We start from the raw sequence: 13,489 nt of genomic DNA, 5'->3' as shown, positions 1-13,489 counted from the left end.
GACTGTGGACCTGTCTTTTTGACAGATTACTAATGATGATGATGATTACTATTCTTTCTTTTTATAACTGCCTACAATAATCTTTGGCACTCTGACAATTCATTTCTCTTCATTTAAGGACAAATGATATTATAATGGCTTATATTCAAATACTGTACACGTATCTTTACTAATATGTTGTCAGACCACCTTTTGCTGTCAATACAGTGGCAAACCTTCTTGGAATGGACTCGTACAAGTATTGAACAGCCCCTAGCAAAATTTTATACCATTCTTCTTGAAGAACATCTTCAAATTCGTACAGATATTATGTTTTTGGACATTGACCATCATCCTGTCTTTATCTAAAAACACTGTCCTGTTTATTTTTCTAAACACAATGTTTTGGAGACTGGATTCTATCTCTGTCACAAACTTTTATCTTATCTTCAAACTGCTTTAGATATGTTGGAGGTGGGAATCTGTTCCTCAATCTAATCTCCAAAATTGACCACAATATTTTACTGATGTTCAAATCTGGTGACTGTTCTGGCCAGGGAGGATGAAGTTCACATTCATGCTCTTCAAATCATGACTGAACAGTACCAGCTCTGTGAATGGGAGCACTGCTGTATTGGAAAACAGAATAATAATTAAGAAATGTCTCAATCATGGGATGCACCTGATCACCCAACCTGTCGGCATACTCCTTTGCAGTAATTCGATCATGATGGGTAACAACAGGACCAACAGAATACTGTACCACAATACTGCTGAGTAAACTATCACAGAACCTTCCCTGTGTTTCACTGCTGGAACCAGGCATAATAGATTGTAGGCTTCCTTGGGTTTCTCCAAACATAAACTCTTCCCAATGTAGGGAACAGCATGAAGGACAACTCATCTGGCCATATCATGCATGTGTCTCAAGTTGTCTGATGTCCAGGTTTTATGGTCACGACGCCATTCACACATCTGAGCATTACTTTCTGTAATCTGGGCTTTAGCAATTGCAGCCCTACCATGGATGTTGGATTTGTGGAAACACAGTCTTCAAGATGAATATTCAGTTCTGCTGTCACCTGTGCTGCAGCGGTTCTGTGATTTTTCAAAACAATCTTTCTCAATGTACAATGATCTCTTTCTGTCAGTGTTGATTTTCGCCCACTGTTCCTCTTCGCTGATACTGTCTTCCCATGACTCGTGTATGCCGACATAACCTCACAAACCATCACTCTCCATACACCTAATAACATGGTAGTTTTTGTTACAGATGCTCCAGCTAAATGTGCACCAATAATCTGTCCTCCTTCAAAATCAGACAAGTCTCCCATTTTCTATCTTTCACATGGATTGTCACTCAACACAATCACTAAATGCACTGATATGACGACTACATAGTGTAAACAAATGGAAGAACCTTTAGTGTTGGAAATCGAATTTCTTTCAGTGTAGCTAACACAAAATCTGTTTCTCAGTATCGGCGTTTTCATTAGTTTGTCCACCCTCATATATGTGTGTCTGTGTGTGGACAATCTCATGCTATGTACTGGTATACCAGTTTGCGATACATCTATGTCAAAGGATACATACCAAAACCATATGAAATANTATATTGTTTGCACTTGGGACGGAGTTTGTATCATTTATCGTACATTCTATGTGTCGAAGAAGAATCCAATATCCATTCAAACACAAAACACACTAACACTNACTGACTTGGCTACCTACATACTCACATGTGGATTACATTCTATGTGTGGAAGAAGAATCCAATATCCATTCAAACACAAAACACACTAACACCCTGGTGTTGATAAACACATCAAAACACATTTTTAAAAATAAGGTTAACACAAAAAAAACATACAGCCAGAAAAGAACAAAAATGCTCACAAAAGAAAACACAGAGCGTGGGAAAACATAGTACTGTTACGTGATTGAGGGGTTTGGATTGGTAATCACATTTATTAGACACTTCCACTGCTTCCATTAATGCATGTTCTCTTGTATCCACGGAAACAATGTGTCCCAGAGCTGTTCTCTAGCAATGGTTTGTCACCCATTTACAAAGCTGTTACTTGGCAATGGGTCTACATGCCACATTGCTCCCTCCTTAAGGCTGCTCATCCGAAGTAGCCTATAGGTGTATCACCATTTCTTCTTTTCTAGTCAGTGTGGGAAAAATTTCCAAGAGTGGTTGGCGCTCCTGTATCTCTGATACTCCAGCTGTGGGTAGTCTCTTCTTTCACTTGGGTGGTGGCCGGCTCCTCCACATATCCTGACACTCATTTTTGCAATCCTGATGGAGGACCTGGCTGCTACATTGACAATCTCCAGCATTAGATCCTGCCTGAAGGTCTTGTTAACACTTCCTTTACTTCCCAGTCACAGCTGCTGTTTCAGGCCTCAGTTCCTTACGCCACTGCTCCATTTCAGCTGTGCCTGACATCTCTTCCCGAACTTTGGTCCATTAGGGGTTCCTTGTGTAACATCGCTCTGATCTTTCTTTTCTGTGGGTTCCATTATCCCACAATTGATCTTTGGCTTCTCAGATCAGTCTTTCAGTGCTCCAACAATTTCCAGTGCAGCCTCTCTGTTAGGGACTTCCTGATGCATCACTAAGGCCTCTGACTTTTCTCAATTGGCCTCCAAATCCATGCTGTCCATTTCTTCCAAATCAGTCTTACTTTTGGCTTTCCTTGGTTCCTCACAGGTCTATACTGGCCTCTGTCTTTCCTAGACAGGACTTACTGTCCTACTTCTCTTCAAAGATATCCATCTTGGCCTCCATTTCCTCTAGGTTGGCTATCAATAGGACCTTCATTTCAGTGAACAGGCATTCCATTGTTTGTTCCATTTCTGTGGTATGATGTTGTACAAGGTGGTTCAAATATGACCGGGAGTGATTTTTTTTTTTAAACCATAACTTCCAAACACGTACTTGCACATGTCAGCCTTCAATGTACTTCCCTCAAGAGTCAACACATTTTTTCCAATGTTCTGAAAGCATCCTGATGCCCTTTTCAAAAAAGGTTTGTGGTTGGTGGCGTATCCACTCCCGAACAGTCTGGATGATGGCATCATTGTCCACAAACTGCATGCCTTGCAAGTCTAATTTGAGCCTTCTGAACAGGTAGAAATCACTTGGGGCCAAATCGGGACTGTACTGCGGATGTGTCAGAATGTTCCATTTCAATTTCTGGAGGGTTTCCATTGTTGTTTTGGCCACATGGGTGCGTATATTGTCTTGAAGGAAGGCTACCCACTTTCCACCTATCATCCGCTTGGATCAGATCTTTTCCTTCATGCCTGTTGCCAGGAGGTCTGAGTAATAAGCTGCATTGACTGTTCTGGCATCTGTCAGAAAGTCTATGTGGATAACCCCCTGCCAGTCCCAGAAGAACGCTGCCATCACTTTTCCTGCCGAACAGCTCCTCCGCGCTCTCTTGGGTTTGGGAGAACTGGTATGCCGCCACTCGCATGATGACTGCTGGGACTCGGGAATGAAGTAGTGAACCCATATTTCATCAGTGGGCACTAGAGACTTCAAAAATGCATCAACTTCATCTTCAAACTGCTGTAGGAGACGTCTGGCAGCTTGCATGTGCAACATTTTGCTCATGTCCGTCAAACTGTGTGGTACCCACTGTGTATTCACCTTGCGATAGTGCAGGTGGTATTTCACGATGTCTTCTACACTACCAACACTGATGGACAGCATTGCTCCAACTTCCTTGATAGTGATGTGCCTATTCTCATGAATAAGCGCGTCTGCACGATCAGTGTTTGGCTCGGTGACAGATGTTCGTGGCCAACGATCATGCGGTTCATTCTCCACGCGCTCTCTGCCCTCTCTGAAGCACTTACACCACTCAAACACACGGGTCTGAGAGATACAATCTTCCCCAAGCTGTTGTTGGAGTCTGTGGTGAATTTCAGCGGATGGGACCTTTTCTTCAATGAAGAATTTGATCACTATGCATTGTTCCACGCTCCACAGTACCTTCTGTTCACTTATCACTCTAGCAACTCCCAGACAGGACTGAACAGGTTCTAACCTGAACAGGAGGGAGGGTGGAGGTTGTGGTTTTACTCTCTCAAGATCGCACAGCTGCTGCGCAGTGTGGCTTGTTTGCACACAAATCAGTCCCGGTCATATTTGAACCACCTTGTAACTACATAATGTAACCTCCAATCCAATCCCACTTCTGACATTAGTTGCCATGTGACTGAGTGACTATAGGCGGGGTTCGGATTGGTAATCGGATTTATTCGACACTTCAACATACAACTCGTGACTACACTTTACACATCACTATCATATAAAGACTAGTGTTCTCAGTCATGGTTTTCACTGCTCTGTTTGGTATTGTCTTCCAACGGCGGACATTCCTCTGCTTCCAGATTCTTGTCCCTGCAGGCTGGCAGCCATCCCATACCAACCTCCTACTCTTCTATCTGCTGTCTCAGGACTCTCCTGTAATGGCATCTGGTTGATATATAGCTTTAGCACAGACATCACTTCCATTATTGAGTGGTCTCTCATTGCTGAGGAAACAAGAGTTCTTCCCTAGCATTGGCTGTTTTACTGTCACCTGTTTACACAGCTGTTACTTGGCAATGGGTCTATGTGCCACAGTACAAATGTGGCTTTAAAAGAAGGTTGACAAAAACAGAATACAAGAAGAGGAGGAAGAAAAACAGTGGGGAAACAATAACACAATAAGACATATCATAAACACATGCTCAACCAAAAACTTGGAACTTTTAAAGTGCGGAAAGGAATTCTTAAAAAATAACTCACTTTCCAATTACTAGAGAAAATTATAATCTAACAGAATTTGAAGCATGAAACTTGTTACTGCTGTGATATATACTGGCATAAAAACACTAGAACAAGGAGGAGAACATTATTAGGGGGCCAAAAATAACGATATGTGAAAACCATTCATAAACCCAAAGTACTAAGTAAAGTAAAAGTAAAGTAAAGGTATCCCTGTAACAGGCTGTGAAGGCCCATAGGGTTGTGAGATGTCGAGGCTCCCACATTTTCTAGACAATCAGCTCACAGATGGTGGTAAAGTTGTCAGGCTTACGCGCTGGCCGCCCTTTCCCCCCAGGTATATTCCTGGCAGTCATTTCTGTTAGAGGCTGAGTAGACCCCAGGGCCATAGTGTGGCTGGAAGGATTAAGTAATTTGAAAAAATCCACCTCATCGGGATTCGATCCTGCAACCTTCCAGTTTGTAGCATAGTGCCTCAACCAACTACACTACCGCGTGTCCCCCAACCCAAAGTACTACAAATTTTATATCCTCTGAGCTTACAAGTTCAAAGAAAGTTGCTAGTGTCAATGTTCAAAGTGTTCAATATAAAATACTTTGATCTGGAGAAACAGATTTCAAAGAATTATTAGACCAATATTCAACATCAGTCCAAAACGGACATGCCCTACTATTTTACGTGGAAAATACAATTTGGAATCAATTACATTTTGATTCCATGATGAGTTAAATTAAGTTTCAAATTGCAGCCACTTCTTAACCAAGGAGACCTGGTGACCTCGAGTAAAATGCCAGACTCTCCTTTGGAGGGTTCTGAATTTGATCCTTGATCAGATCTGTGTGGATGTTTCTGTGCCCACAGGCTGAAATCTTAATCTCCACCACAAACAAAATTCTGAGAATGTAAAGAACATATCAGCTTCCCCCATGGTTCCAACCTCCCATTAAGCTGTTCATGTTCATTCTCAGGATCATACCAACATTGATGGTAAAAGAAACTGCACTAAGAAACTGATTCTGTGCCCTGCTTAAGTGAGCAGATGCCATATTTTCAGGCATTATGGATGTTCTATCAATTGTCTTGGTTGATGTGGACTGCTTCTTTGTAAAGAGATAAAAATTATAATAGTTAACACCATTTCACCCTACAAACCGGACTAGAAACACATATGAAAAGGTTTGAGAAAGATGTAAAAGTTTTACGATGTGTGGCTCTTTTTGAGAAAACAACAACCACAATCTTTCTCTTTTTGTGGCCTCAGAAAACACCATCAAACTCTCGAATGTATTTAATACGTTTCTAATGCTAATAACATGCTTAATTTGTGTTACACAGGGAGTGCACACTTAATGCTCTGTGGATAGGAAAAAGAAAAAAGGAATTGCTGGGGACAGTTCACTGTGTGTGTGTGTGTGTGTGTGTATGAGAGAGAGAGATATATTGTTTATATTTAAATACACATTAAAAATATCAAAAGTGAACTTGTATCTGACAAACTATGGTATACCATACTTTAACAACGAATGGAAACTGCTGTCAGACAAAAAAGAATTGTTGAAATAAAATAAAGCATTGCTGGGAATGGGTTATATGATTGAATGTATCCATAACTGCTGTCATAAAGAAAGCATTTGTTGAAATAAACAATGAGGATTATTGTTTTGAATGGGTGTGTGAGATGGGTTTAGGGCAATGTGTTCAGAGATAAAGGAACGAGGTAACTTGACCTATGCGAACACATGCTCAGGAATATACTTATGAATTTTTACACTTGGCATATAGGAGACATTCTCACAACCCTACAGTTGGCAGACTAAGTGATTGGAAGGAAGCGTGATGTGATTTTGTACAACAGTGCTTTGCTTGATCTCAACATGTGTAGCTAATGTGTAGCTATCATGATTCTGTATAACACATTAGGGAACTTAATATCTGTTCTTTAGTAAAATAATTAATTTGAAATCATCTTTCAGGACTTAACCTTCTCAAAAGTTTTCCTGCTTAATCAGCTCAATTTGATCAGGTTTTTCAATGTTTTAAGAGATTTCCAGTGTAATCCATTAAAAATATCATTACCTATTGAGCTCACAAGCTTTCTCAGGTGTGCCAGGTAAACATGGTTCTTAATATCCAAAGAAGTTCAAACTTAACAGAGAAAAGAAACAAAAAAAGAGGGGAAAATGAAATGGTAGTATACCCACCATATTCATATAACCCTGGAGAACCAGAAATGCATGGTTCCCATGGCAGATGTGATAAAAGGTATATCTTCAACAAAGATGAGCTAACCCATCACCCATCTCTGGTGTTTCATTACAAAAATGTGAGCGAACTTATATGGCCCTTCTATGATGTGTTAATAATAAGAAGTGTGTAATTAATTTTGAAGTGTGATAAAAATATATAATGTAAGGCAAATCACTATATATGTAAAAATCACAAAGATTACATATGTATCCCATGCATCATGTACACTACTACCTAGAAAAGACACAGCAGAGACTATATTTACCAAACACATGACACTATAATTTCCTTAAAATATGAACAAGTTTTGTGAAAAAAGAAGTTTAATTTTGCTTTAGAAATGAAAAACTATGTTATTTGAAACAACAAATGTTATCCTCAAATTAAATACAATGTCACAGCCATAGATAAAGGTACTGCAGTCAAACTGGATTATGAGACAGCACAACTCCAAAAAAACTACACAATTTGTCTCAATAAAAATTAACCTTTAAACGCCGGACTTCTGAAACAGTGGTAAGCTTGAGCTGGCCGGAGTTTATTTAAATGCCCGCTGCTGGTATGCATTTAAATGCCCGTTGCTACTTTGCGTTTTAACGTCCATTTCTGTTAGTGCGCCTAAACAATTTTAAGCATTGTGTTTAAAAATGCTGTACCTAACTCAATTTTTATGATAAATGGATGGAATTAATTTTGTTTGCATCAGCAAAGAACATACTGTCGCATATTATAACAGAAGATTTGAAATTTTTTATACAAATTATACTCTATTTTCAATTTTTTGTCTTTTAATTTTGATGAGTACTGCAAAAATGGTTTCTCAGTTCTTCAGAGTTGTTCTGCATTACAAATTCATTTCTGTTTGTAACACTTGACAAATTTTAGCAGTCCCTGATGTCATAAAACAGATGGAAGCAATAAAATCATTTTGTCTTCTGCTAGCAGTCTTTTGACTGAAGGTCAGAAGAATGAAAGAATGGCTATTCAAGAGAAAGCTAGAGGGGTCCCTTCTTCAGTGCTAAGACCTTCTGTTATAGCTGCAAAAGCTCACTGCCCTTTCTATGGGCCTGAACAGACAGCTGCATCGCGGCTGAGATTCAGAGTGCGGTTTGTTTTCTATGCGTGCTTAGTGAAATCGAATACTGTAGTTTTATTTCAGCCTATATATACATCAAGCAGATAACAACAAAAAAGGTATGTACATCGAATTTTACTATATATTTTTAACACATTAATCTGCAGAATCTGCAATAAAAGGACTGGCTCATGGATGAGTTTGGGCATAACTCATACGTATATTTTTTTTGCTGTTGTTCACTTAATTTCATTTTTCTATTAGGGCTTTACTCAAGTCTGTCTGGTAATTACTACATTTAAAAATAAATATTTAGGACTGTGCATTCGCTTCTACTAGCGGCATGTGCACGCGCCTCCCCTAGCAGAGTTTAAATGCCCAACTGGCCAAAACGGGGTACTTTGGCCACGACGACCTTACTCACCACCGGCACAAACGGGGCACTTCGGCACTTAAAGGTTAACCAGCAGGTAAAAAAATATTACAAACTGATATCCAACATAAAATTACAGTGTTTCCTAAATCATTACAATTTAAAATCATAGTGCCAATGGTGTCATAACATGTCACAGAACTTCACACAAGATCTTAAAAACAGAAACTGTCAATCATAACATGCTTTGACTATTAGAGATGTTGTTAACAGGAACATATGCACACATAAATTATGAAAGGAATATTATTATAAATCAGGAAGTGTTCCCAAAAAATCTGCGAAGCGCACTTACAAACTACATTTAATGCTTGCACACACACACACACCCAGAGCATTCCATTGCACCACAACACATTGGCATTCTGAAAGTTCAATCACTCAGGGTCCCAAGCTGTCTCTGAGGACTCAGTTCTGCATTATTCTTTAAAATCACAGGCGTCTGTATGATGAGATTCTGAAGACTCACTACTAGACAGAATATACCTTCTTTGCAATGGAGTACAACATGATGCGCTCCCAATTTTTTGGTTCCTTGCGGCTCAGAGGTGATAATGCCAGCTCCAGTAAGTACTCCCTGGAATACTTCCCAGTAATCCCTGTAACAGAATTTGTAATTTTCAACCTGTGGTCTGGAAACTTATTATAATTTTTATTATTGTGCTGTTAATAATAAAACACAATGCTGCTGAATTCCCCCCAGTAACAGTTTACGCTGGTCCTTTCTCCATCCAGTTCTTACACAAAAACACATTTCTTAGAGTGTTACACTGATCCTGCTGACATAATACACTGTACTGCATTTATTCGCACAACTTCAAATACATTTTTGCATATTCAAAACACCTGGCCATACACACCTCTATCAAATGGGTAAAATGTTCCAATGGGTATCTATAAAATTTTCTTCTTAGGTGAAATATCTATTCATGTTAAGTGAGATTCTTATGGTATTACTTTTGGGACATGATGGTTTCAATTGAGAAAACATTTTAAACAGGGTCTTCTTAAGTGGAGTCCCCTGCATTTTCATATCCATGGAGTTCAGGCTTGCAATAAGGCATGCTGAAATTTCACATTGGATACATCTTGTCACAAAGCTGAAACCTCTGGCATCAGAATCAAGATCATCATGTATCCTCTGATAATTAGAACTGGCTGACAAATATGTGGTGCAATCCAAAACTTCCCAAAATATATTAATGAAAACTATTACATCTTACCTGGATCTTATTCTACTCCACCACCTTCAAAATAGTCCCCTTGGGAGCGCATACACCGATCCCAGAATTTCTGCCACTTTTGAAATGCATCCTGGAAGTCTTTCTTTGTTAGGGTGTTTAGTACTGTCTGCGTTTCCACTTGAATTTCCTCAGTTGTGTCAAATCTTCGCCCCTTCAACTTGATTTTCATCTTGGGGAAGAGAAAGAAGTCACATGGAGCTAAGTCTGGCGAGTATGGTGGGTGGGGAACAACTACCATCTTGTTTTAGTAAAAAATTCCTGCACAATATAAGCCGTATGCAGTTGTGCGTTGTCATGGTGGAGTACCCAGTCATTCGAGTGAGACTTCTCTGGACGTTTTCTCCTCTTGTCCTCCATCAAACACCTTAGAACATCACGATAGAACTCTTTATTGACTGTCTGACCAGGAGGGATGAACTCCTTATGAACATTCCTGTCAGTATAAAAAAAAAACAGATGAACATGGACTTAATGTTGCTCTTGACTTGTCAAGCTTTTTTTGGCCGAGGTGAAGAAGGGTTCTTCCATTGCGACGATTGCTGCTTACTTTTAGGGTCATAGCCATAAACCCAACTTTCGTCACCAGTGACAACATTCGAAATAAAGTCTGGACCCTCTTCAAGCTGTTGTTGGAAGTTCCCTGCAGACTTCCAAGGAATGCTGCTCCTGTTCATTTTGCAGCAGTTGTGGCACACACTTCACCACAATCTTCCTCACGTTCAGTTCCTGACAAAATTCGTTGACATGTACCATAACTTAGTCCCAAGGTGTTACAGAGGTCTTGGATGGTCAGTTATTATCTTGCAGAATCAGATCCCTAACTTTCACGACATTTTCTGGTGTGGTGCCAGTTGACAGCCGTCCCAAACAATCGTCATCATCAGTCGATGTTCGGCCATTCTTGAAATGCTTATACAAGTCATAAATTTGTGTCTGGCCTAAACTGTTGTCACCAGAAGTGCGCTTCAACATCTGGTGCGTTTCTACAGTGGTTTTCCCAAGTTTAAAACAAAACTTTATACAGACATGCTGCTCTCTCAGGTCAGCCATCGCAAAACCGAAAACTCACAGAAACACAACAATGGAAATATGTTCAACAATAAACCCAACCACTTAACTCGACGCCGCTTGCCACACTGATTCAAGAAGGGTGTGTGGGGGGAGACACCTAGCAGTATTTTGATATACTCATAACCATTCACATGGAAAATTCAAATTTCGGGAACTTTTGGATTGTACCACGTACTACCAAAATGTGATGAGCCTATTAGATGTGAAACAAATGTACCCACCAGTACTCTGAGCTTCAGTCTTGGTTACAGCTGATTCGTCCTTCTTCTGCTGACTGCTCGTATGAGCAAAACATGCACGTCTGTTTCGAGCATTCACATCCACTGCTCTGGGGGATGTCTCTGCTTGTTCAAACACTTCCCTTGAAGCATCTGGGAATAGCGGCTGCCGGACGACAGTTAACTGGCTCACTGAGATGGTGTCAAGAGCTGGGGATGAGGAAGGGGCAGGTTCCAGTGTGAGAGGGGCTTTGTAAGTCTCATCACTCTCACTGGTGGCATTGCTGTCCTGACTATCAACTCGACTGACAGAAGAAAATTTACCAGGAGGTGCAACAAGCAGAGGCGTAGATGGTGTCTTTGGTTCATCCTCATATCTGCTAATGCATAAGAAGAATTACTGGTGTATAGAGGGTATGGAAAGAGGTTGATATACTTCAATAAAAAAAAAAGTTCACTATACAAAATACTTGCACAGAATTTTCCTGAATTGAATTCACAACAGAACATAACTTGACTGATTATAAAATGCTAAATGCAAGGATAATATTCTTTTACATGTATGCAGATTGGAGGCAACCCAACAGACATGTCTGCAACAGTATACTGGTTTATAGGAGAAACAAGAGCACGCATCATGAGGCATTATATACTGTACTTGCGAATCCTAACTAACACTCATTGGGTTGCACATGAAAGAGGCCTCTCTCACTGTCCACTTTGGCATCCCATGCATGAGGTGCAGCTGTACCCTTTTCATGTACAACTTGTACAAGGGCTATGGTCAGGGAACCATAATCTTCGCTTCCAATTTTGCCAATGACTTCTATACAAATTTACAGATAAACGTGACTTTCTGTACTATGTAGTCCAGACTGATGAGGCAACATTCAAAGGGCAAGAGTAAAGAATTTCCACAATATAAAATGAAAATTGGACAGTCCTCACAGTACTTGACGCTCTTCACTTCAACAAAGAGAGTTTGGTTGGTTGGTTTCCAATGGCTGCATCTGGGATCGTTTAACCCATTTTGCTTCTTGCTTTCCAATAGAGAGCACTCAAGTTCTTGCTTTGCTGCATCTCCTTGTTAAGATTAGGGCATTGAAGGTGTTCTTTTCCCATAGATAATCCTGGCAAGTTGCACGTGTACATTCTTCTGCATTATGCTGCAAGGCAGTCATGTCCTGTATTCAATCGAAAATTTGCAACAGCTTCTTTTCTGGTGTTCTTACTGTTAATTTCCTGAAGTTTTCCTATTTCTGACCATTTCTTGTTGTACGGTTCTAAGGACGATGAAATATTTACCAAAGAATTAAAAGAAGCAATAAGAAACCTTAAATACTTCAACAAAGATGTCAAATCAATAAGAGGGCCAGAATCAAAGATGATTACCTAATTGGATCATACATAGTAGTGAACTGTCTTGCTGGAATTCAGTGTGATTCCCTTCATACAACACTTCCTCTTGTATTGGTGGATGTACCCCTTAATGTTCACTACAGCATGTGCTTCAGCAGGATGATGCCCTTCTCCACATTTCATGCAAAGTAGCTACTAGTACAATAGTGGCGAACTATGGACCATAGTCCAGATCTGGCAATATCAACTTTTGCTCCAGCCCCTGGAGCTCACAACAAGGCTCAATCAATAATTTTTACTTATGAATATATATTAAAATAAAAGTTTTCAAATTTATTTTAAAGTTAAGTAGTTAACCAGGCAAAAACTATAGCAAACATAGCTGAATACAACTGGAGTGCAGAAGAAGCAAACTTTTTGCTAACCTAGTAACAATGTGTCCCTGTGAATATGTAAGTGCCATTACCTTGAAAATACTGATCTTAGGGAAACTGGTTGTAGGAATGAGAGGTGGATGTAACTGGATCAGGATTATCTCCAATGGTGGACTTTGGTATTCATGGTATTTAACCTCCAGGATCTACTACCAGAGCAATACTCTTCATATAGAGCCAAGTAGGAGTAGTACGATGGGGTACCCAAAAGAAACCGAACTAATTTTTTTGTGGGCAGAGCTTTTGTAGTACCGTGTTTTGCCACTATGAGCGCATAGAGCTAACATTCCTGAGTCGATAAGCCGACTACTGTTGCTTCAGAAGGTAAGGACTAGTTTCGGCAGTAACAACTGTTTTGTGTGATCGTCGTTTTCGCAGTGGCTGATTTTCATGAACAGCATGCGGCGGTGAAATTCTGCTTTTTGCTCGGGAAAAGTGGAACAGAAACTCTTGAAATGTTAAAAATGGCGTACAAGGACGATGCTATGGGGAAAACTCAAGTGTTTGAGTGGTTTTCCCGTTTCAAAAATGGTGAAATGTCAATTGATGACAAACCTCGTTCTGGTCGTCCTTCCACGGCCCGAACACATGAAAATGTTGAAAAAATTCGTGAAATCATCAAGGAAGATCGACGACGGACCA

General features: G+C 40.0%; 1 protein-coding gene across 1 annotated transcript in view; it reads right to left on the bottom strand.

Annotated features, from left to right (window-relative positions):
* LOC111864153 (eukaryotic translation initiation factor 4E-binding protein Mextli) overlaps nucleotides 1-13,489 on the bottom strand; it is a 79,869-nt gene that overhangs the window by 9,610 nt on the left and 56,770 nt on the right. Inside the window, exons 11-12 of the mRNA XM_023851206.2 lie at nucleotides 11,058-11,434; nucleotides 9,008-9,120 (exon numbers count right to left, since the gene is read on the bottom strand). Of these exons, the coding sequence (XP_023706974.1) occupies nucleotides 9,008-9,120; nucleotides 11,058-11,434 (490 nt within the window). The remainder of the gene's footprint in view (nucleotides 1-9,007; nucleotides 9,121-11,057; nucleotides 11,435-13,489) is intronic.

Source organism: Cryptotermes secundus, unplaced genomic scaffold (genome assembly GCF_002891405.2).
Source record: "Cryptotermes secundus unplaced genomic scaffold, Csec_1.0 scaffold1647, whole genome shotgun sequence".
In the NCBI taxonomy this organism is placed as follows: domain Eukaryota; kingdom Metazoa; phylum Arthropoda; class Insecta; order Blattodea; family Kalotermitidae; genus Cryptotermes; species Cryptotermes secundus.
The sequence above is the reverse complement of the archived record's forward strand: the minus strand, read 5'-3'. Positions and strand labels throughout refer to the sequence as shown.